Source organism: Tasmannia lanceolata, unplaced genomic scaffold (genome assembly GCF_043159265.1).
Source record: "Tasmannia lanceolata isolate RefF3 unplaced genomic scaffold, GAP_Taslan_0.1 ptg000015l, whole genome shotgun sequence".
Classification (NCBI taxonomy): domain Eukaryota; kingdom Viridiplantae; phylum Streptophyta; class Magnoliopsida; order Canellales; family Winteraceae; genus Tasmannia; species Tasmannia lanceolata.
In genome coordinates this window covers 55,656,844-55,683,076 of record NW_027518692.1, presented here as the reverse complement: position 1 = coordinate 55,683,076, position 26,233 = coordinate 55,656,844, and the positions used below count along the sequence as shown (strand labels likewise).

Sequence of the window (26,233 nt, the reverse complement as noted above, 5' to 3'; positions counted from 1 at the left end):
ATTTAGTTATCATCTGTCTTAAGTCATTCAGCCCGTTATATTACTTTACTGCCACTTTGGGATGATGGGTCCACCACTAGGCACTGCCACCTTGGCTGATGACATGGTGCGAAGGTGACATCAGCTTATGACTCCTAACCGTTGGATCCCACTAACACATCAAATTGTGGTTGTAATTTTATGAGAAGAGGGAATGGGCCCACAATCGACGGTGAGGTTAGTGGTCCCCTTAAAATGTACAAGACAATGGCCCACAATACGCAGTAATTGTGGGCCATGGATTTTCCAATAACAAAGAAATCCCCCCTTAGCACCTAGTTTTATTCAGCGCAGTAATGTATTTCAAAACAGAAGAGATGGAAATAGCTTACATTGGTAAGAAGTCCATGTGAATTCTGTAAAACAACCTTTGTATAATTTCTAGGAACAGAATAAGAGAGAAGAAAACAGAATTCCCCCCAAAAGATATTTGTACAGAAATATGTTACATGATTGAGTTTCCTCAAGTATTGCTAATTAAAACATTCGAAATTTGTAGGAACAGAATTAGAGAGAAGAAAAAAGAAGCACAAAAGATTTATAGAGAAATATGTTACATTGCATGATTGAATTTACTCTGATGTATCGCTACTTACAACAAGCTATCAATGACTGCAAGGAATCGATTCGTCACGACCAGATCATCTACAAGCTATCAATGATTGGATGGTACTGTGCCAATTTTCAGGAACTCTGTCGACGTTCACCTACAATCCATGGACATTCCTTTCAGTCCTTTCAAACAGATTGTGTCCATTTCTCCAACACATTGTTAAAACCACATATTTAGCATCTATTTCAACACAGCCACATCGTCAGCATGCTAATCAATGATTGGAAGGTACTGTGCTGATGTTCATCTACATTCCATGGACATTCCTTTCAACCAGATTGTATTCATTTCTCTAACATATAAGTTAAAGACACAGATTTAGCATCTATTTCTTCACCGCAGGATCATCAATGTCCATGAATTCTCCTGTTATCCTGCATGCAAAAAGCAAATTATGATCAATTGCTATTTTTTTGAATGGTGAATATCATTAATAATACAAAGAGAAAGAGACCGATGAGGTCATAACAATAGATACAAAGAGAATAAAAGAAAGATACAAGAGACCAATCATGGCGGTAAAAAATCAAACTGCTCCACGCTTGCCCTGAATACCCCATCTCAGGCTAGTTTATCGGTTTATCCGCTGCACCGTTTGCGGACCTCCTTACGTGATAGGCAATCACAGCAGTAAAAAATCAAACTGCTCCAAGCTTGCCCTGAATAGCCCATCTCGGGCTAGTTTATCCGCTGCACCGTTTGCGGGCCTCTTAACGTGATAGGCTATTATAGTAGCTTCTCCAATCGGGTCTTGAATTTCATGAAGTTATGATCAATTGCTACAACAATTTTTCTTTCCATGTTCAATTTACTGATACAATTACATTCCTCTGTCATGAATTCCAAAGCACAGAAACTGGAAATACCATCCCATTGTCATTTGGTAAATCTCTCTATATTTTTAATCAATTAAAGTGTAATTTTATTCATAAGGAAAGGTGATATTAAATTAATTACAGCAAGAGTTACATGTTGGACAGAGAATTCTTCTTCATGAAATAACTACAAAAGGCTCCAAAATTTTGCTTAGTTGACTGCAAATAGATTTGCTTTCTAGTGCATGATGAGTTCCGCCCCACAGAGGTATAAGAGAGAAGATTTAAACATTTCCTGGCATTTGGAGAACATCAGAACTGGCACAAAAAGAGGAGAAAACAGCCACGCCCCCACGCCCCCTCGCTTCATCAAACTAATAGTGTTTTAAGTGCTGATTAAGTTATCCTTGATCCAAAGCATCACATAATGGACCTCTTCCAGAAATTTAAACCCATTTAACAAGGTGAAGATTCCCCTTTGATAGCTTGCATGTTCCAGACTCTAGCAAAAGATGTTGAAAACCGAGAAATTTCTTATCGCTCAAAACAGGATCAAACTCGATGTGCAGCAAACGACGAGAAAAGATGTAAGAAACACAGCACAAAGCAACAACATATAAGATTTACATGGTTCGGCGGTGCCTAAGTCCACAGGAGAAGAGAGTGTCACTGTTCTGATTAGGGGCTAAAAACTCTCTTTACTTTACTCTTGGCCAAAAAGAAACTAAAACCAGCTACAAGCTATAACTATAACTTCCTAAACACGCAACTTATCATTCCTAAACAAGCCATCTTCGAAACAGCAACATAGAACCTCTAAAAATATGAAACTTAGCACAAATCTTAAAAAGATAAAGATGAACCAAACAGCCAAATTTCTGATTGCATGGAACCTTGCATGCATCTCTCTTGACATCAGCAAGACATCATGGCAATTCATAATGACGTAATTATAACAACTCTTGTCACTCCTTCTTTGACCCTTTTTATTTAATGTCTGGTAGGTGACTTTGGCACATGTGGTCCACTTGATTTGAAGCACATATTCATTGACAAACATATCGGGCTTGACAGCAATGATTACACTCATAAAATCAGAAATTGTCAAAATGTCAACAAGAAGATGGGAGAAGAGAAAGCAGGGATAAAATTTGTTCTTTAATGGGATAGATAAACAATAAAATATGGAGATCTCTAATTAAATCGGAAAATTTCAAACATGGTTAGGCAGATCATAAAGCTTGTAAATGAAACTTCCTGGATACCAATTAGCCAGAAAAACTGCACAAATATTAAGCGATACAAAAGTGAATTGCATACCTACTATATGACAAAAGGGCGTCACCTATGTTTCCAATGACCTTATTCCGTACCTTCCGCACACAAATCTGCAAATAAGAAAATCATAATGACATAAAAGTAGATTTTTTTCATAAGAATTAAGTCCTTAGCTTAAAATCAAAATCAACCTGAACTTGATCTAGGGGCCCAGCATCCGCATCTCGATTACGATGGATAACAATCCCATTGTCACATTTGTTTATAAAGTGTGCACTTCCGCTGATATCATACAGATTGGGTGGACCGCCTACCCAGTGTTGTAACTACAATGATTTTTAAGGTAAGAAAAGTCTGGATATGGAAGGAACAATTACATAGTGGCTTTAATTTCTCAAATGAGATTGAAGTACCTGTCTGGGATGTGCTACAAAAAAGACATGGCATGAGTGATGCTGAGCGAAGCGTTTAATCTTTGTAAGCATCTGACTCACATACTCAGTCTCTGTCCTGTTACACATAGATGGAGTGCCAGTTTGAATTCACCAGTATGTACATATCTTCAAATCAAGTAGATGAAAAATATGGTGGGTATATCAGGGTAAAGTTTATAATATATCATAAGCATGATTTGAAATTTCGGCCAGGTCTGAAACCAGAAGTACCCTGTTTCAGTGTCACTCCTGGATTTTGGCCGAAATTCTGAAATTTCGGCCAAATTTACTTTTTTCCCCAGATTTTCATATCAAATCAGTAAAGTAGAAACAAATCTGTATGTTTAACATTTGCTGGTCAGTAAGCCAATATAGAACATATTTACTTCACAATACATAATCATTAGACAATGTAAGATAAAACTTGGAACTCAAGTTCATAACAATATTAGATTGAAAGAAATAAACTCTATGCAAACAAATAACATAATGGACGTACTGATGTGATGGTCTCTGATGATCCAGTTCATTGTATGGATCAATGACAAGCCCACGCACTCCATGCCTTAGAACAGCTGCTTTGGCAAGATCAAGAACCCATTTAATAGAAGGAAGACAATCATCCTCGCATCTGTTCCACATACACAAGACTAACCCAATGAAGAAAAGTACAATGTCATCTAGACCAGGTTTGTAAAGATGTCAAATTGTCTAGCGATGGAAAAAAGAGCTTCATGTCTATCAATTTGATGTACCCCAACATTACACACCCAATTGGTATTTTCCACTGCCAAAAAGAATGAATTTCCCCACTAAAATTAGATTAGAGGACATTGACATAATAAAGGCACAAAATTAGACCAGTAGCTTTCATGGAAGGCTCCTCTGGTATATTTGATCATACTCACCGTACAAGATGAAATGTATTGTTCAGCCATTCCTTCCCATGTTCTAAATCCTCAGCACTCATCCGTTCGACAGATCCAGCATAGCTATGAGTAGCCAATAGAAAATAAATAATTAATTTGAATGTGCTTGTGACTGAAAACTCTACTTTTAAAGCAAATCGAATCTTTGAAACAGAAACATCCAAAAAGATTCCACAAATCGATGGATCAAAAAGCCAGATATTTAAAAAAACGCATACAAAAGCAATTTATATATTGATAGGCTGGGAGTGAATGTATCCATGAAATGAAAACTTATTGACCACATAACTTAAATAACTAGAACATATTAGAGGCATACAAGGAGAGAGAGAGAGAGAGAGAGAGAGAGAGAGAGAGAGAGAGAGAGAGAGAGAGAGGAGCGGGGGTGGGGTGGGGGGCTTCATGAAAACCTAACTATCATTCCTTTCTCTCTTTACCATCGTTATCCTCTTCCAACTCTCTTACTCAAAGATCATTCTCGTTGACGAGCTTTCAGCGTGGAAAAATCACTGTCAATATAGGCGATTCTCTAATCTTCAAATACAGGTGTATCAATATAGGAGCGTATCATTATCAGTACCTTAGAGACGCGCTAGAGTCAGGCGACATCTCTTCGTTATCTTTCAGAGTTTCCATCATAGATGTTAGACGATGAAGACCGGTCGAGGACTTAGCTGTAGGCACCTAGTTCATTGGTGATAATGTCCTACTAGACTGTCTGAGAATAAATGCGTTAGAGTTATGACAACATCGTGAGGACTTGTACCAGCGCATCATAGACATCTACTCGAGAGAGTGGAGCTCTTCCCACACGGCGGAGAAATGATGTGACTACTTTTATTTTTGTAGATATTTGGTTTTATCTTTTTTTCTTTTGGTTATATTGATTGGTCCCAGATGTGAGGGATGTTCACATCGTCCCTATAGCCCTCTATCCTTACTCTTCTTCCCATGGACCATCATTTATTAAACTAATCCATGCACAAATCACTTTAAAAAAAAAAAAACCCTCTTATCCTAATAGATATCTTCCATGGCCCACCACCTAAACGTCTAGAGCACCCCACCCCCTTCTTTTATTATCATATTGGCTCGCCACCATGGTCTGCTACTTAAATCCCTAAAGCACCTATATAACCCCTTTTTACAACCCACCTACCCTAACCTGGAACATGAAAAGAACAACCCCTATCCCCCCCTCCTCTATTTTCCTTTCTCTTTCTCTCTCCTCCTCTCTTACCTCACAGCTATGCAACAGCCCTTGCTCTCCCTTTCTTATTCTTATGTTTCACCTCCCTAGCTCACGATTATGAGCTCCCACTTTCTTCTCCTCCCCCACCCTCCTGGCCATGAGCAACTTCTTCTCTCTCTAGCTTCCTTTCTCTCCTCTCTTGGCTATTACCTTCAACTAGACAACCACGGCACGAGGCCCTGTCCTCTTTCTATTGCCCCCTACATTTTCCCCTCCTTTGATCCACCCCCCCACAACATTCTTTAACAATCCCCATCTATTTTCCACACACTTTTCCTTAACCATTTCCATAACCCTTGCCCGTATTAACATTCTACCCTCATCCCAATACCTAGTTACCTACTACCATTCCCCTTGACCCTTTAGGTATTGCTGTGAGCCTTTGTTAGCTTTATTTTTGTATATATATTATTTATGATACATTTGCTTTAGATCTGATTTTGTTATTAGTTAGTTGGCTTTCTTTATGGATCTAATGTATGGAACCTACTTGGGCTGAGTAATTTCCTATTTGATGAATGAATGCAATGAATTTGATTTCCTATGAAAACCCTAGTTGTACTTGATTATTATGTCTTGTTTTATTTGTTTTGGGACTGTACATTGCTGCTCATATTGAACTAAAACCCATTTTATGCTCTAAAGTTCCAAGAATTGACTTGTGAACCCTGGGTTCGCACCAGCCTCGCATGTAATTCTCCCCGCTATAAAAAAATGGGCATCCATCACATAAGAACCCTTAAGAGAAAAGGTTGGTTTGATTGGGCTTTTGAGGAACTTGTTTTCCTCTCTGCTCATCTTTATAGTACCTTCCTCCCATCGACCTTTTATCATAATGAAATCACTTGTTTCATTGCCTGTACGGGCCAATTCTTTGTCAAGTCCTATCCTCTTCATAATGAAATCATTTATTCCATTGCCTCTACGGGCCAATTCTTTGTCAAGTCCTTCTATCCTCTTCTAATGCCCACGACAAAAATCAATTATTGTTTGATCTAGAAGCCTAACCCCTCTCCTGGGCAATTGCCTTCCAATGGGTGGCTATCCAAGAAAAGGTTCTAATTGGGATTTGGGAACCAACTTAGAGCCAGAAGGATCAACAAATCAAGAGATTTTATTATCTGTGGGCATAAATGTCTTATTTAAATTCATTGCCCTTAGACTTCCCAAATATGGAAATATTTCTTTAGACTATTTAAAATTTCCCAAAGTCAGCTTGACTTGACTAGCATCAGTGATTTTAGAAATGGCGGCACCACTCTTTCAACAATAAAAGATGGAAATGTCTATAATTAATTTTATTCCCCTTAGCTTTATGGACTTTATGGAACGAGAGAAACTTCAGAATCTTCAAAAACAAAGGGCAGTTCTGTGAGTAAAGTTATCCAAAAGTACTCATCATGGAATGGATCAACAGCATTGCCAAAGCTCATGGAGGTGTATCTGTATTTTGCAGAGTACGCGAACGTACTCATGAAGGAAATGAAAGAAACCAGGGTTATTAATGAAGAAAATATTGCAGAATCAAAAGTAGCTCTAGTCCATGGTCAGATGAATGAACCGCCGGGAGCTTGCACGAGAGTTGGTTTAACTGCCCTAACCATGGCGGAATATTTCGAGGATGTTAATGAACAAGACTTAGAGTGTTGTGGATGTCTCTGAGAGCGCTCCTAAAACTAGCTTGTACATAGAATTTTCTCTCTCCACCTTAATTGCGGACTGGAAAGTGCTTGTAAGTATTTTTTTTTCCCACTCCTTGTAGGCCTCAAAATGTTTGCAAAGCACCCCCAATTGGCTGGTTGAAGCTCAACTTTGATGGAAGTAGAAAAGTAAATTCTTCTACCTCCATTAAAGTTTTTGGCTATGGGACTACTATCTCGAACCATAATGGCAAAGTGATTTTTTGTGTATGCAGGTCCCTACGATAGTGACCAAACTATCGATGTAGAGGCTAAGGTTGCTTGGTTCGGATCTAAGTGCCCGAAAGAATTCAGCTGATCTAGAGTTTGCATTGAGGACAACTCCTTGATCACTATTTCCTGCCATAAGAAGAAGCTCACTTTCCAAGGAGATTTACAGGATTATTTCGTGAGATTGAGGCATTGGGTTCTTCCTTTGTCGAGTGGTCCCTTTTTCAGATTCATCGATGAGAAAACTCCAAGGCTAATTTTCTCCATTTGTTTATTGCTTTTTCCCATTTTTCTTCTTTTTCCTTTTGCTTTGTAGTGTCCTTTTGACTTTTTATCAACTAAATTCACTTGTACGAAAAAAGGGGAAAAAGTACAAGAGTCAAAGCTAATAGCACAAGGGACATCAAGAGTTAAGAAGGCAATCTCTTCATGGTGTACTTACACAAGGAACATTTCTGCTGGCTTTGTATAACAAGCTCAACAACAAAAAGGTTGGACCATTTGTCATGTTGAAGAAGATTGGGAACAACGCTTACGTGATTGACATGAGCTGTTGAACTCAAGGTCGAGTTCTTCTCCAACTGGGGGAGCATAATCCATGGGTGGACCATGGCCCACTAAGGGTCCATTTGGATGCACAAAAAAGTTGAAAAATCAAAGTAGGACACATTTTCCATTTCCTTTCATTGTTTGGGTGCCATTTGCTATTCACATGTCAGTCCTCGTCGGCTGTAAATTTGTCAAATGCAACCCGTTTTGCTTTTGAAATCAAGAGAAAAAGGAAGTAAAGAAATGAGAATCATTATTCCTTTCCGTCTACTACTAGATTACGCGCATCCAAGCGGACCCTAAGGGAAACACATGACCCTTGGGGAACTTAGAGAGGTATTTTGTTAACGTTTTTAGGTAGCATTTTATTTTATTTAAACTTTTATCGTAGTTTTGGCATTAAAGGACAAGAGTTTATGTTAGAGACTTAGAGATTCAAGCGAGGGATAAATTGATCTTTTCATGTTTCATTATAGTGTTTAAAAAGGGATTCAAATACCACGAAAGTTAGGTCATTGGGTTTATTTTGGCTTACGGAAAGAGAGAAATTTCTCTCCTGTCTTCAAACTTCAATGCGCGGACTTGGGTGGAGCTAAGGATGGATTTCAAGTATTTTCCCCTCAAATAAGTGGTCTCATCATTTCTTCTCTCTTTTCTTGATTAGGTTTTATTGATTATTGTTTATGGAATTATTTCTTGCTTAATCTCATAGTTTCTGCCTTAAACCTATCCTTTGGGATATTTTGGGATTATCTCATGCTTTATTAGTCACATGATTGGATTTTCAAATCGATGGGAGCTTGGATCTGTTTCAATAATAATAATGAACTGATTTTAGTGTGTAAAACCTTTCCGGGACTGCTCAATAGAGGAGTCTACAAATATAATAAGCTTGTACAAACCATTGAACGAGCTTATGCTTAGGAACGAGATTATGGTAAAGAACAAAAAAATTTGTCCTAATAAATCAAATTAGGTTGGGAAAGAAGTATGCAAAATATGTCCCAGTGATACAGCAGCAAAATCAAAGATATAACATTCTCAAATTTACCTAGCATTGAAGAATGGTTTTCTTATATGTTTCTCCAATAGCTTTCTTGCGTGCTCTCGAACCTAAAGACCAATGAGTAAACAAAATTAGGCAAAAACGAAAGAATTTTACAACCATAAGTTTAAATTTGTTAATAGCTTACCTTGTTTTCCATAGAGCAGAGTGCAAACTTCCAGCCTTCACTTTCATTAATATTGCACAATAGAGCATCAATCCACTCACTCTTGCCAGAATTGGGAACACCAGTTACAATAGTCAGCTCCCCTGGTACAACCTACTCAACGCAAAGCATTGGAGAATCATAACATAAACTATAGACATGAAAATTTGTGTATCTGCAAATGAAATATCCAACAATGATTGCTTATCACACATAAACAACAAAAGCAAAGAGACAAGCATCAAAGCATACAAAGGACAGTGTAAAATGCATTCAGACAATATAAAATCAATCCTTGTCATCAAATGAAAAAAAAATAAAAAAACCAATCCTACCTATCGAATTGATAATACGCAAGCTCAAGTATATTAAATCATCAAAGATACTTGTTCGGAATTGGTGTAAAAACAATGTTCCAATTTAACCCCGTCATTCATATGGACAGATGATTTTAGTTATGCGAGTAAATCAAGACCTCAGGGAAGAAATTTATGCTAATGAATTAAGTAATGCCATCGAAATGAGATCATTTTGGCTTATTCCAGTGATGATGATCAAGTTGGGCATTAAAGCTGTGTAAATTTCTATTCTATAATCACCGGTAAATGGGACCATCCCATCAAAATCTATGCAGATTGATGTAAACTCCACCTAGAAATATCCATCAATGTTTTGGGTTAGAAAAGACTAATTCCTAACTAGGTTCTTTGAACTCTTTACACGAGAAAGAACCCCATTGAAACTAAAAAAACTCGATCATCTCCTTCATTCTAACCCTGCTCAAAAAGAGCTCTTTCATTTCATAAAGGTACTCTCAATATCTATGTGGGTAGAGGGACAAGATTCCTTAAGAAAAGGCTTCATCCAAAACTCCCAATGTGCGAGCAAAATCAATCCCTTCACTCTTTACTCAATACATACCCATTTCTGGCAAGGGCACTGTCGGCAAATACTCGAATCCATTGACAGGCGTACAGGAGGAACCTTATGAGTTATGACAAACTAAAGCCTTGCAGAGGAAGTATGTAGCATTTCCTAAAGTTTTACCTTTTAGATTTCCATCATTTGCATGCATTTCTATAAACTTGCGTGATTTTACATGATTTCCACCAAAATCTATGAGTGAAACCAACATGTTTTCATTTCCACAGAGACCAACATGCATACCGAAACCAACATTTAAAACCTCCATTAGGAGATTAGACCTGTGCAAATTTCTATTCTATAATCACCAGTAAATGGGACCATCCCGCCATTACAAAATCACAACTCCAAGTTGAAAGTGTCATAATAATTGAGCTATAAACAAACAAGTGTCATAATAATTGGGCTATAAAATGAACAAACAATGTAATTTCAGTCTTTTATCAGGTGAAGAATTTATTTCAAGAGTTGAACTACACCATCAAGTGTTAATGTCATCAAGGGACCACAACAACCAATACTTTGAAAATCGGAATTGAATCATCAATCGTAACAGGGGTTGAATCGTAAATTGTGCCAAAAATAGTAAGATTCATTCAGATATTATATAAATATATATAGTGCTAAACGGAAGGGTGTGTGTGTGTGTGTGTGTGTGTCTCAACTCAACTCAACTCAACAAAGCCTTTGTCCCAAACTAGTTGGGGTCAGCTAAATGAACCCTTTAGAAAATTTTCATGAAGAATGTGAAAGGAATCTATCCGGCTCTAATCCTGGCTCTAGTTGCGTTCTTCTACGTGGATCATTTCTCACTTATATGTGTGTGTGTGTGTGTGTGTGTGTGTGTGTGTATAAATTATTTAGAGAATAATAAAATAACCAATTATTCATTTTTCATCCAGATCCATTAATTATAGGCAATTAATCATTTTCATCCAAATCCATTAATTTAAATAGAAACTACGATAGTTAGTTATTCATTATCATAATACAAATTTACTCATAAAAAAATTTTCATAATACAAATCGTTTGCTAACAAACTTGTCACGTACTAATTATCGCTTTCTCATCCAAATGCATGCATATTAAATAATAAAAGCCACAAGATCATGTCAATTCTCAAAATCTCAAACATCAAATAACAAATAACAATAACAAAAACTGACAAGTCATCGGTGTTGCCCTCATTATAGTCATTTCCCTCCTCGATGTAAGTAATGCCCTCAAGCACATGAACTATGCTTGAGTGGGTCAAACTGGTTCAATTTCTTTGAAGGCCTCCTCCTCCTCTGTTTCTACCTTGTCATAAGAGGGTTTTCAAAGGCTTCTTCTAAAACAGAAAGGGTCTTTCGAAAGAAAGACTTCTTCTTAGGATAAATCGTATGAATCATACGATTTACGATCGAATCGAAAGATTCAATCATAAGATTTATACAAATTAAGATTCAATCATGGGATTCAAATCGAAATCCATAAGATTTGATTCGCGATAGGAGGCAAGGATCTCTGCGACTGGGTAGGCACCCTATGCAACCCGTTGGACAATGAGAGTCTTACCTCCCATGCATCCATCGTCGTAGAACATGGGGGTTCAACCCGACCACTTGAATCCTCGCCTAAGCTGCCTTGCTCCGTTGAGTGGGAGAAGCGCCAACAAATCTCCCATCCTCTCTCTGCCAAAACGATGAACGTGACACTAACTCCTGAACCAGCGATATCCATGACATAGAGTTGTCCACCACAAGACTTCAGTGCAATAAACCCCGCCACTTCACAACCAAAGCCCAAATGGCGAGATATAAGTCAAGGTATATGACCTCCCAACACACCTTCTAAGATCGAAGAAGGTAACAATTGTCCATGCGTGAGGGGAGCCACCTCAAATCTCGCACCAAATCTCTTCGGACAATGAATCGGTCCCCTTATGCCACACCTCCAAACTCCTCCTAAAGGGGAAACCGGACAATTGCCAAAGCTGTGTAGCCACTTCCTATGAGTAATCCTCTGGAACAGTTGAAATAAAGAGAACAAACGGCCTACCACCCTCCTATTCAGCCCACTTGCATTCCAAAACCACCCGATGTCGCAAGTCAACAGCCATCCCATATTAGAAAGATCAAGAAACCTGCTTATGGGTTGAAACAGGCTCTTCGCGAATGGTTAGAAGTTTTGAGCTGCTATAATAGGTAATGGTTTTCAGCAAAGTAGTTTCAATTATTCATTGTTTGTAAAAATAGTACTATCGGGATCTACACATTACTTATCTAGGTTAGTGATATCATTATATCCAAAGATGATACTAGTGTCATTTATAGTGAAATTGTTCCTTCAAGCTTCATTCAAGATGGACTTGGTTCATTTGACATATTTCATTGGACTAAAGGTTCATCTCATTGTGGAGTTTTCATAAGCTAGGTACACGAAGGATCTCATTTCTCTTGCCCACCTTACAGAAGCCAAAATAGTGGATACTCCATTTGAACTTAATGTGACGTAGCTCCCAAATCCTTTCATACATTGCAAGGTAGCTGGTCGCTTTATCTACTTAACGATGACTCAAACAAATATTTCTCATGTTGTTCAGAATGTGAACAGTTTCTGTGGATCTTTGTACATGTCATTTCGTTGTTGTTCATACCATATTTGGTACTTACGGGGTACTCTTAATCGTGGCCTTCTCGCCCCATTATCTTCTACATTGGATATAGTTTCCCATACCGATGCAGATTGCGCAAGATGCCCTCAACTACAAGATGGTGCATGTTTCTTTGAGATTCATTAATCTCATGGAAATGCAAGACACAAGATGTAGTCTCAAAATCTCTAGTCAAAACTGAGTATAGATCGATGTCTTTTGCTTCGAGTGAGGTTGTTTGGCTATGCAACCTTCTCACTCATCCTAGTATGAGAGTTAATTCTCATATCCAAATTGGATTTTCATAAACACAACAAACACATTGAAGTTAATAGTCATTTTATATGCAAGCATCTCACCAGAGGACTCATCACTCTCCCTCATGTTCCAACTGAGTATAAGTTGGCTGACTTGTTTACAAGGCCATGATGTGAAATCGACATACTTCTTAGCCACATATCAGACAACTTAGCATGAGTGGAACCATCTCCAACGAGGCAGATGGGCCTATCCTAGAAGGAGCTGTCTCTTTCAGTGGTGAATACGATCCGTTCCCTTTGCTGTGGTAGGTGAGTGGTGAGAAATTGGAAAAAAAATGAACCAGTCTGTTACGAAGAAGATTATAAAACGACAAAAAACGAGGAGGTTCTAATCAGAAGAGGGATGAATAGAGCTTGAGAAGTGCACACGAGGCACTACCTTAATTGTGCCCCCCAAAAAATTGGTGCCAAATGAGTATTTTGATTAAAGATTTTTGTAGAAGGCTTATTTTTAGTTGATATGATGAACTTGACGTGGTGTATGTTATTTGCAAATGACCTAGTATTAATTGATAAAACCAAAGCAAGTGTTAATGCTAAGTTAGAGTTATGGAGAACTACTTTGGAATCCAAAGAATTTAGACTGAACAGGACTAAGACAGAGTATATGGTGTGCAACTTTAGTAATGTAAGGAGGCGGGGCGAGGATGTAGTAAATATGACTGGACAGGAGGTCCTTAAGAGGGATATCTTTCGCTATCTTGGTTCAATCCAACATAATGAAGGAGAGATTGAAGAGGATGTTAACCACAGTATAAGAGCAGGTTGGTTGAAGTGGAAGCATGCTTCAGGAGTTCTATGCGACCATAAAATACCTACCAAGTTGAAGGGTAAGTTTTATAAGACAGTTGTGAGGCCAGCCATGCTGTACGACTCAGAATGTTGGGCCATCAAGAAGCACCATGTGCATAAGATGAGTGTAGCAGAGATGCGAATGCTTACATAGATGTGCGGCCACACAAGGTTAGATCGAATTAAAAATAAAGACACCCGTAAAAAGGTGCGGGTGGGACCAATTGAGGAGAAGATGAGAGAGCACCACTACAGATAGTTTGGGCATATCCAAAGTAGGCCTTTGGATGCTCCAGTGAGAAGAAGTGACTCGTGCCAAGTTGATGGAGTAAAAAGAGGTAGGGGCAGACCGAAAACAACTTGGGTAGAAACAGTGAGGAAAGATTTGAGCGCTAGGAACATAACAGAGGACATGACTTTGGATAGAATAGAATGGAAGAAAATGATCCATGTAGACGAACCCAACTAGTGTCAGGATTAGTCTTAGTCAATTTGAGCCGGGTAGATCCTTTCACCTTCTTCATGAAAATTTTCTAAAGGATTCATTAACCGACCCCAACTAGTTTGGGACAAAGGCTTAGTTGAGTTGAGTTGAGTTGAGTGTAGATGGCTTATTTTTACAACTTTCATAAATTAATCGAGAAAAAAAATGCAATTTTCTAAAAAAAATATGTTTGATTGATCATTGATGTAAAAGCAGACTCCGAACAAAGATGATCAAAGTGCATTTTGATATGATGTTTAAACATCACCTCCGCAAGAAGTATGGTTATCTGGCAACAATAATTGCATCGAGACTGGACACACTAATATCCAGTATCCGGTATGGTATTCTCCAGAGAATAGGTCTCTTCTAAAACATTACACTATCAGGATATGAGAACTCTGATAAAAATGGAAAAAAAAATATTCAAGTTTTGGGGAAATACTTTACACCACCAGGATATGTGAACTCTTATAAAAAGAAAAACAAAATCAAGTTTTGAGGAAATACTTACTTTATATAGACGGTCCACAGCCTTCCAACCAGTTGAAACACCATGTTCATAACCCATACTGCAATTATAATATGCATCAATCTCATCAAAGTAATCACTAAATTGGAACAGGCCTCGAATTGGATATAATTCAGCATTTTCAATTACTTCTTTAAGCGCATCTGGCCCTAGATACATCAGCACCTGTAGAGAAAGTTAAAAAGTGGTTAATGCATGAGACCAGAAACATCCATAAAGAAAGAAAAATACTGACAGAAATGGTCCTTTTCACCATAGTTTTAAATTTTGGCTGAAATATTTCAGTTTCGATTTGGACCAAAACTGAAATTACATTGAATCGGATTTTTACAAGGGAAATTTTGCCAAAATCCGAAATTTCGTTTTTCACCCTTATTTACAAAATGTCTAGCGAAATGTTAAAAATTTCCACCGAAATTACAGGAATTTCCACCGGAATTACCGAAATATGTGTTCCTATAACATAACTTACTGGAAGATCCCTATATATATATATAGGACTCAGAATCCAAGTTTTGATGGGGATCAAGCAAGGAACGATGTGATTTACATCAGAGTACTCAAAATATATGCCCTTCAACAGAAATTACAGAAAGATGCCCATGTATGTCTACTGGCACTTTGGTAGCCATTGTCTGATGGGTTGCTCCCCCGAATGTAAAGTGGGTCTAGTCAAAGGCAACAAGCAACCCATCACCTGTAATTCAGAGTAACGTAGCCTTTGGCCATCACAAACCACTGAACGGTACTATGTAATACATGTTGGCATATCATTACAATAATCATTTTCTCACCATTTCTAGTGATAAAGCTTAATTTTGAAGGGTGTTTTTTGGGGAATATGGGGACGGCGGGTGTTGGAGGAAGCTTTAGAGACGAGCATCTGGTCTGATCGGAGCTTCCGATCACTGACACTAAACGAGGCCGAGATTAGAGCTTTACTAACCAAGATTGGACTTTTCAAAAAGGAGGTTAGAAGTAAAGTTATGGGTGGAAGGAGTCTGCAAGGAAAAATTTGGGGTCTGGAGATTAGCCCATCTTATTAATGAAATTTTCGACAGTGTTTTTTTTTTTCGACAGGGTTAAGAGACATCGATGTATCATTTTTCAATTCTTCTAAGATAGGAAATGACATGGTGGACGCCCTTGCAGAAAGAGAAACTGGTAATGATGCTTTGTATGTGGGGCAAACCCTTCCCTACTGTTTGCATTCCATTCCTTTAAATAAATTCTGTTATTGCTTCATCAACAAAATTTACGAGAAAATCAAAATACAGTATCTACAATTGACTAGGACTGTAGAACAAACAAGTCATTCAACAAGCTACAGATTCTACACGGGGCCTCATGCACCTCAAGGTTCTAAGACCAGAGAAAGTTTTTCCAAATTCAAACTACTTATAACAATCAATGCAGAATCAAAATGGGAACGGAAGCAAAATTGAAAGGTATTCATGCCCTCGATTTACAGTTGTCATCCAAAACTTATGCAAATAATTATTTCAGTGGAAAATCAGAAAATTCAAATATGTGATCAGTAAACCCAACATATGGACAAATAAAATTGATTCCGTGCAAAGTGCATCGTCAGACCTGTTAATAGGGGAAAAAATCCCCTTAAAGTTCAAGAAAAAGGATTACCATAGGTGCATGCGTTTAATATGATATACTCTCTTTCTGAATATTCAGATTGCTTTTAATTTATCACTTGCAACCATTTGGATCAAGCAAGTTTTCTATAAAATATTGCAAATGTGCTAAAGTTCATGTCAGACCTCATTTGCATCCTTGCAAACATCATTGTCAGGTTTCTTTGGCCATTTCACTCGCCAGCATCTGCTAGTACACAAAATCAAAGTGCAAAAACTGTTAACTAAACACATTACAGTTGAAAATTACTTACAGAAACATGTCATTCCTGGAATCACATAAAACAATTAAATGAGAACAAAATAAGTAAACCTTTCTCTACCAAGACGGCGTGCGAGCTCCTCAGCTAAGGCTTGACCAGGTGGATCAGCATCTGTGGCTAAAATAATGCGAGATGCCTAAAAAGAACATGCCAAAAATTTATTCATTCGCAAAGGATCACTCTAAAACTCAAGGACTATCATGAGCAATTAAGTAACTCATTTGTATCCATAAGATGTGTTTAGCAGTTACCTTATCCAAATATTCTTTACAGTTCCACAAATACTGATACTTTGTGTCCTAGTTTTACAAAAAGGACTACTGAGATGTTAGATTCCACTTTAACAATTGTGGAAAGTATTGACGCTAATACAACTTAATATTTACAAAGAATAACTGAGAAAGATTATTCATATCCGTTGATCGGGCTTAAAAGAATAAATTGAGCTGGGCAGCTGCCAAAAAAATCAAGAAAAGAGAAACACAAGATATGAAATATATAAAGAACTAAGAGACCAGTGAAAAAAATATAACCTCAAGAAGATGATTAAATCAGACTAACAGCAAATGAAAAAGGTCATTATAAAAGACAATGTGCAATCCTCTAGTAAAAGACTGGATGAACAAGTCAGCAACCCAAGTACCCAACTATAGATGAAATAGTGGAAATGAAATGCATCCAAATGAAAATATTAAAAGGGAAAAAATCCAAAAATGCACTTCTTCCAAATGAGGCAGAACACGTTAATATGCTGTGTATAGGGCAAACATGCTGCAAAGGACAAGACACAGAAATACTCTTATAAAAATGAGGAATTCCCTCTCATGTCCCACCACTTGTTCCTTTTCAAGAAAGACCACCAGTTGCCTCGACCACAGTGATTTGAAATTTGAACGGGCATCAACCAATTACATACCACCACCATGTCCCATCGGAACTGAGGCCCTAATCAATTAGGATTTGACCTTTGGGACAGCCACGAGCAACAACTGGGATTCTATCTCTAGCGATCACCCTTAAGAACAAGCAGAGAAGGAGAACATCGAAAGCACGAACCAAAATTCGAGTAACATACAAACTCTAACAAACATACAGGTACGGTCGAGCTCAACAACCCCTTGAATAACCTCCCAATAGCCTAGAACGTACCTTCTTCCCGAGCATGTAAGGGAACATTCCAAACAAATAACTAGAAGAGCTTGGAATCAAGAGAGAGGTCAGGACAAAAGTTCTGAATCTAGCAAAAATGGCTAGCTGACCAAGGGTCTCTAGGATAAAATGAGATGCACCCAACAGGGAGTCTAGGCGTAGATCCAAAAATAGCCACCTCCTAGGATATCTTTAAACAAAAAGGGATATGGGCTTCTCGTGTATGCCTCCTAGTTAGCCATTGATTGGTGTAAAATAGGGAACTTAAATTCTGAAACTCATAGGATAGGATGGTCTTCAAGGAGAAGGGAGAAGGAGATGATGTTCAAAATCAAGAAAGAAATCTATGGGGTGGAGATAGGGTATCCAGGAAAGTATTTTCCAACAAGAGCAAGAGGAATAACTTCCATCCAATGATACCACTCGTGTACTTTTGCTATTTGTGCAATATTGAAGGGCTTTACTCCACCAAATAAAATAAGACACTTGTTTTGCCTTTGCTTCGACTCTCTTTGCACATCACACAAAAGAAACAATTTTGATTGTATTATTTTTATAAAATTAACTTGCGATTTTATACTTTGTTATTAGCAACCCAGCATACTACTTTTGTTATTGCTTCTAATGCTGACTAAATTAAAGAAAAATTAAAAAAACCCAACCAACTTGACACAGCCAAGTTTCAATTCATCTCTCACTTCAGCCTTCACTGAATCACTGGTTTACAAACTTCCAATATATAAGGGATACACCTTTTCAAAAAATATATAAGGGATACAAAGACATTCCTGAGGCGACACAACCAGTAGATTATGTCAGAAAGCATAATTAGTTTGTGGTGAACTCCGATAAGTAAATATAGTTCGTGCTGGATGTCTGTAAAACTGAAAACATTAGAAAAGCTTAATGGAGATTCACTTCACTAGTTTGCCCTTGTCGATGGAATCAGCAAGATCCATACCAAATCACTGTGATCCAACATAATTTCACAGAGGTCTATCTCACTTCCACCAATAAGGACACAACTGTTGGGAGAAACATTTAGTGCCATAGTTTTCTTTTTAATGGTAGAGTTGAGTAACAGTGTTAGGGGTAAAATCAGCTCCACCCTTAGATGAATGACACGTGGCATTGAGCCTAAACAAGGAAATGAAATTCGCCATCTAGAAGGAAGAGGTGAAAAGGATTCTCCATCTCTCCAACTTAGCAACGTCCTCAAAGAGGAAAGAGCTCCAAAGGGAAAGTCCTGCACGAGCTTGTCAACTCTCCATAGGTCGGAAAACCCTCAATAGAAACCAGCTCCCATGAGGAAACTTGGTGGTTATCTCCAAAGGAAATCGCCCAATAAGGAAAAAATCCTATTAAGGCAAGTTTCCCAAACTGTTGTGAACTCCTTTATAAAAAGACCCCACGCTCAAAGGTACGCATCTTCAGCATCTTGAATCCCTAGTAAGAGTTATATTCTCCAATTCACCTATCATTTGATTTCTCTCATGTTGTGCCGATTTCTGACTTAAGCGCCGGAGTGGTCTCCCAGAGGGACCCTTAACGTGCTTACTGTGAGCACAAACCAATCATAGGTTGGAGCTCTACCAACCACTGATCGTGGGAATCACATTTCGGCATCATCACATAGTATTTCCCTCATCAATATTAGTAAGTTTTTCCCCTCATATCAATTTATAGAAACAAGTCATGCTACACATAAATGACATGCTGTTTCACTAGAAGACAGAGAAAGTTGAATCAATTAAGGAATGAAATAGCAAGGCAATGGATATCAGCATAAACCTTGAAGAGTTCAGTTTACAGTTTAAAACATAAGTCACGAAGTTCAAACCAAGACCTCTTCCATAGCTGGTAGCTCTTTATTGGAAACCTTTGGAGGTGCGCCATCTGGAACACTTACACAATTACGGTAGCCAGCTTCTTCCATTGAAAGCTTATCAATTTCACCCTCAACCTATAATTGCCATTGGGGAAAAGAAATCCAGGACAATACAAAAATAAATAAATAAAAGCAAAAACAAAACGAAAGAACTCGGGAATAAAAATATAAATGAGCATTTAATGTATATAACGAGGTTGGATATATTACAATTATAACATCGCCTGCTTGTTTTATATCATCAAGTCCATACAATATTTTCTCGGTATCCTTTTCCTGAAGAAAATAGTAGATAACTATAAGGCACAGCCATAAAACAAATGATATCAGAAAAGTGCTACAACATAAATACTACTGGCTAATTTAGAAGTTATAGTAGCATGTATCAAGTACCTGCCAAAATTTTTTATTGATGTCCCTGTATTTGCAACTAATAAGATTTCCATTCCGTCTGTATGTAAATGCAATAACAATCTGTGGAGTGTGGACAAAATGTTAATAGTCGATAGTACGTGGAACTCGTAATTCATGCAATTAATCCAGTTTGCAAACCTGATCACGATATCTCTGTTGCATGACAGCATTTCTTCGTAGGGTTTCCCCGGATATCATTCGCTCAGCAAAGTATGCAATTAGCTAAAAAAAGAGGTAAATAGCAATAATAAGAATAAATTTTATTCGAACATGACAAAGATTATTACAGGTAAAAAAACATGTTACTCCCTATCCGTTCAACATGTACTGAACATTCTATAAAGTTGGGAGCTAATTGCTGACCTAAAAGATTCAATACTCAACTCAACTCAACTAAGCCTTTATCCCAAACTAGTTGGGGTCGGCTAATGAATCCTTTAGAAAATTTTCATGAAGAAGGTGAAAGAATCTACCGGGCTCAAATTGACTAAGTCTAATCCTGACACTAGTTCGAGATTCAATACAAGCATAATTTTTTTTTTTTTTTTACGACATAGGGTATCCCCACTCCATTTTAAGGCGGGACTAGTCTCTATGGATACACGCAATCACCCGTAAACCATGTGCATCGGGTAACTCTGAGGGGACTCGAACTCGCGTCTATGGGGAGCAAACCCACGACGCTAGCCGACGTGCGAACCCCATCCGGGTTGTGTGAAAAAACATTCTTGAAGTATTAAAAAATTATGTTATTACAGTTTCCAATACAAGCAAGCAACTCATCTTATGTAGTTTCTACTTTCCAATACTAGGTAAGGAAACAATCGTGGTACAAAATCTCTACTAAACGGAAATATGAAGTCCTCCTATCACTTCTGAAGTTTCATCACAAATGCCCATCATTTGCATATGTTTCCATACATTTATGTAATTTTTACAAAATTTTCACCAAAATCTTCCAAACGAAACCGAAATGTTTCCATTTCCATGCCATCCGAAACTGAAATTTAAAACCTTGATCATAATAACCATGCAGCCATTCATATTGCAAATACCCTATTTCCATCGGAGGAACGAAGATATTGAGATTGATTCATTTTGTCCGTAATAAAGTGATCGATAAGTTTCCACCCTTTTTCCACAGTATCAGTTAGTTGATGTTTTCAACAAGGCCATAAAATTTAGTGGATCAGATTTATTTGTTCCAAGTTAGGCATGCATGACATTTATGCCCTGCTGTGAGTACTTAGTGGCATTCTTGTAAACATGATGGTTCATGACATGCATGTATGTATAGATGTACACCTCAGATTAATTAAATGAATGAGACAAAATCTGTGCATATGTAGCTGCTTTCTCATGCAACAGCCGGTCCGCAAAATGGAAGTCATTGCCCATAAGTCCACTCTTTCAATATCCTGGTACTTTATGTTCTCTACTCTTTTCCCACAACTATGGAGGCCTCCTCCAAGTATTTTCTCTTTCGTTTTACATTAACAAGAAAAAAAAAGAATAATATTCTTCAGCTTGGTGATTAACAATGGTTAGATCATATTAAACTTCTTTACTTAAACTCATATTCAACTTCTGTACTTAAACTCCGACTCTAAGACCATGTAAAGGAAAGATAAAGAAGAAAACAAGTGAGAAGCACGAGAGGGAGAAAGAAGTTGTTCGTTTTTATTCCACGTTAAGAATAGAACATATGTAAACATAAGACACGAGTGGAGTACAATCCACTTGTTTAGATCGTTTAGTGTCAAGCACTTAAGTGGGGTAGAAGTTATTGCACTTCCCCTAGGTGGAAAAAAACTTTGTGTCTTAATTCCCAGATCTAGTCAAGGTAAAAATGATTCACTAAATGTTATTTGTTTGGAGAGGAACTTAGTTATTAATTTTGTTCTGGTAGGCGATTCATTTTGTTCAAGGAATGGGAAATCCGGTCTTTGGTTTGTTCCAGAAAAGATGCTACTACCCGTGGAAATTTATTTGTTAATGGTAAAAAATTCAAAGAAATGGGTTTTGCAAAAGTGTGCAAATGAAGGGTTTTGATGTGTTATTAACCCTCACATTCGTTCGGAAGGGTTAAAAGACACCACATGCCCTTCAAATGATTATAAAACCATCACAAAAATTGGGTAAAAAGGAAAATCTCAAAAATGCGAAAAAAAAAGTTTTTGGAATATTTGTGGAATTTTTTGAACGGACCACAACATATAGAAAAAAGAACGAAACACATGGCGGAATGTTTCGTTTTCCATTATGTTGCGTTTCCCATTCGTAACGAAACGTTTTGGTCGTCCTAGGCGAAACGGAACGGAATTTATAGCTTAAGGAAGAGAGATTTCCATGGATGTCAATAGACAGATTGAAAAGATTTTAAACATTTGTAATACAATGACATGCTTAAGGTTTCCTCTCATGTGCATCGAGAGGCTAATTCGAGGGGAAACCAAAGTTTTAAATTTCGGTTTCGGTTTCAGTTGGAAATTTCAGTGGAAATTACCATCGCATGGACAAAGAACAAGAACTGCAGTCCATGGCGCATCGGCAGTAAGATTGATGAGATCCGTGATTTGGTTGCTATCATTCATCCTATGCTATCTCATCACATGCGTCGATCCACGAATTGTATGGCAGATGAGCTCGCTAAGGAGGGTGCCGACCGTGATACCATCTTCGTCGTGGATCACGCTTGTCTGTAGGGCGCTATTTTGTTTTTTCTCTTTTTGTACTTCTGAACTTCCTGCATGGTCATGGTTGTCACGCGGATGGCTCGTCCCCTTGTAATGACTGATTTAATGCAATAAATTTTGTTACCTTATCAAAAAAAAAAATCAGTGGAAATCTTGTAAAATCATGGAAACGTATAGGAAACATACACAAATGATAGAATTTTATGATGAAACTTCAGGAAATGCTAAAATAAGCACAAATACGCAATTAGAAATCATCACATAAGAAACACGGTCATCCATAATAGTTTAACATTGAATACCTAATGACATGTTGTCGCGCATGTCTGACAAGTCAATACATATCACATTTCACAAGCAATTCATATAAATATTTATACATAATACACACATACACCATATTTCACAGGCAATTGATATAAATATAATTATGTAACTCATATTAATATAGTATACACTAATACACTTATGGTTTTGGTTATGGTATGCATTTCGGTTTTGGCATGCATTTTCGATAGAAATTTAAAATCACAGGTTAAACATGCTTACAGAGGGAGGAGATGATGAAGCAAATGGTGTTATTTGGTTCTTAACTTCCATTTCCTAATTGTAGTGGTTATCAAATCTTGTCAATATCAACAGTACAAATAGTTTTCCGCATATCATAAAATCTAACTTCGCAAACTTTCGCAGGGAGAAAGGGGGGGCACCTACGCAATCTAGGATTTTCCATTAACAAACCAACAAGTGGGACAGGAAACCACCTCAAAGCACTTTTGCTTTCTACTCCATTGTTGCCATCGCCCAAATAGCCCATTGAAAAAACTCGTCACACTCCAATCATCTTGCTTCTGAAAATTTCCTAACTCATACCTTCCTTTTAAACCAAAACCACCAACTTATTCTTTTCCATCAATAAAAAAAACTTTGATGGTGATTATTTGACCTCCCTGAAATGGCCCACAAAGACTTCAACATTATACTGGCTAATTATGGCACCAAGTGTGCTAATTTTAAATGGTTCACACTAATATAACTGTACATTAAAAAAATTGAATGGTAACTGTCTATAAAAAATAAACTGAAAAAAATATGAATAGTGAAGATCATGAAGAATTGTGGGCTAAATTGCAATCCTTAATCAAAGGTTTTGTTAACTTACCAACTTCTCCAATAGCTTAAGCTGTTGGAGAAAGGCGTTATTTATCTTTTATACTTTAACACTCCCCCGCACGTGTGGCCCACTTGACAAACACGTGGAACATGTGGTCCCACTTTGGGCCAACCATCGCATGCGGATTTTTGCTATCCGGGAGGTTTGAACTCGAGACCTTTGGCTCTGATACCATGTTAACTTACCAACTTCTCCAATAGCGTAAGCTGTTGGAGAAAGTCATTATTTATCTTTTATACTTTAACAGGTTTCAAATAGTATTGAGTCTAAATAACACTCAGTGAAGTGCCTGAAGTTGAGAATAAAAATAAAATAGTTATTCCAAAAAAAAGGGAAAAATCAATCATGAACTTACCTCACCACACAATGGCCGTAGCTCAAGGTTCTCTTCTGTGAGTACTCTATAAGAGTTAACTGTAGAATTTTGCTTACCACCGCTATATCCCTTGAGATCTATAGATGCCTGCAGTCAAATGGATGGCATTTCGCAAAGTGCATGGGAACTCCCATTTCCAACAGATTGGAAACATGAAATCCTTCAAATATTATTATGCTCAAAATCTAATAATAACTTTACCCGCATGTGACCCCTCCATCCACATTTAGCTCTAAAGCATGACCACATAGCCAATTCTCTACAATGCCCAAAAATACCCAACGTAAATACAAAATAAAACACAAACAATGAGAAAATTGACGAGAGAAATTTTCATCTTTTAATGAAAAGTGTAAAAAAAGCTTACCCATCCTCACGAATGAAAAGGGAGAAACTCCTCTCCATTGAATCCCCACCTTCGCACTATCACCGCCCCAAGAAAATAAAACATGTAAATATAGTGTTAGTGACTTTGTGTCAATCTAATAAAGTGTTAACAATTGAGGTTAAATGGAAATCTGAGGTTAAATATAGAAACGCAAGCATAATTGCAACAAGTCGAAATTATATACGCCAATAAGCACATAGGAATTGACAGGAAGAGCAACTATTATTTGAATAAAACTCGACAACAACCAAGGCAAAGACCAAATAAATGTGTCAAAGCCAGTGTTTAAAAACCCGGATATGACGCAGAACGCGGCCAAGAAAAATCTTTGTCGAGTCGGCGCGGACGCGGCCAAGAACACGGCTGACGCTGTCATAACTCGGGAGAGTCGAAGGAGTTTTTAGGGCAAAACATGAAATGCGAATGCGGTGCAACTAGGAACGAGGCCAAGGTAAAAGGGAGTCAACTTGACCGGTCAAAGCAATAGAAAGAAAAATACCATTGCACAGAACCATAACTTTCAATGCAAATATGTTACTGTCCTGACTGGGGGCCTACCTAGGTCTGGGACTAGATGGGACCCAACATGGTATGGGACGGGTTTAAAGGGCCTAGCCTAACACATTCCATCAGCTCTGGAGCTTTTGGCATATTGGTTAGGTAAGTAACATTTGGTATCAGAGCAGCATCAATCCCCTTAAAATAAAGTTCAATAGAAAAGACCCAAATTATTAAAAAAAAAGGACACAGAATTTATTTTTATTTTTATTTTTAAAGCAATGCAAGTACCTTTGGGCATAGCATGTGACTGTACTGCCCAGGCTTACAAGCACCGCATCGAATCCCTTCCTGCTCCAATTTTGTTTTCAACGAAGCAAGTCGTTCTGGGGCACGATTCTCTTCTACAGTCCGAGGCAATTGAACTTCATAAAACATAAAGAGAGAACACTAAGAAAACGAAGGGCAAAAAAAAGAAAAAGATGGCTCTGAAGAAGAAATTTTGGGAATTAAAAGCAAAATACCAGTTCTAGTGAGCATAACAGGCGCATAGGAGCCAAACCCAGATTTTTTTAGGGAGAATTGGGGAAGTTTAGAGATGGGTTTTTGTGGGTTAGTAGAGAAAAGCTGTAGATAGGTGTGGAATAGGTGGAGACGTGAAGAGGATAAGGTTATTGTGCCGGGTGCGTATTTTAGCAAGTGCTTAGAGCCCATGAGGATGTTGTGGAGAGGGTGGTGGGTGAGAATTGGCATTTTTTTTTTTAATGGATGCTGGGTAGGGTTTCAAGTTTCCATGGTGGAAATCTTGTTCTTGTTCGGAGACAAAAAAGAGGGAAATGGGGAGGAGATTCGGGAGAGGGAATAAGAGATTTGGTTTGAAAGGTAACATTTTATTAGGGTTTATCCCTCTTCTTTTTTGGGCAATGATGTATTGTGTCAAAAAAAAAATGTAGTCGTCAAAATACACTGGAGTTGGTGGCCCGGGGAGGAAAATGGAGCGAATAAATCACTAATAATCTC

The 26,233-nt window shown here is 37.8% G+C and overlaps 1 protein-coding gene across 2 annotated transcripts; it reads right to left on the bottom strand.

The window, feature by feature from the left end:
* Positions 1-400: 400 nt before the first annotated feature.
* LOC143892528 (twinkle homolog protein, chloroplastic/mitochondrial-like) lies at positions 401-26,125 on the bottom strand. Of its 2 annotated transcripts, XM_077397224.1 has the most exons (21): positions 25,738-26,125; positions 25,505-25,638; positions 24,695-24,750; positions 24,529-24,586; positions 24,307-24,414; positions 20,220-20,303; positions 20,061-20,141; positions 19,878-19,943; positions 19,626-19,742; positions 16,882-16,929; positions 16,681-16,766; positions 16,494-16,554; positions 14,701-14,883; positions 9,013-9,144; positions 8,871-8,932; positions 4,088-4,171; positions 3,679-3,810; positions 3,159-3,255; positions 2,937-3,071; positions 2,788-2,855; positions 401-1,026 (listed from the first exon to the last, which is right to left on the bottom strand). In XM_077397224.1, the coding sequence occupies exons 1-21, from the start codon at positions 25,964-25,966 to the stop codon at positions 978-980; spliced, it is 2,070 nt and encodes a 689-aa protein (XP_077253339.1). In that variant the 5' UTR covers positions 25,967-26,125; the 3' UTR covers positions 401-977. The 2 variants fall into 2 exon arrangements, with proteins under 2 accessions (XP_077253339.1, XP_077253340.1); XM_077397225.1 differs by lacking the exons at positions 24,307-24,414; positions 24,529-24,586; positions 24,695-24,750; positions 25,505-25,638; positions 25,738-26,125 and adding an exon at positions 22,588-22,824.
* Between the last annotated feature and the right edge of the window lie 108 nt (positions 26,126-26,233).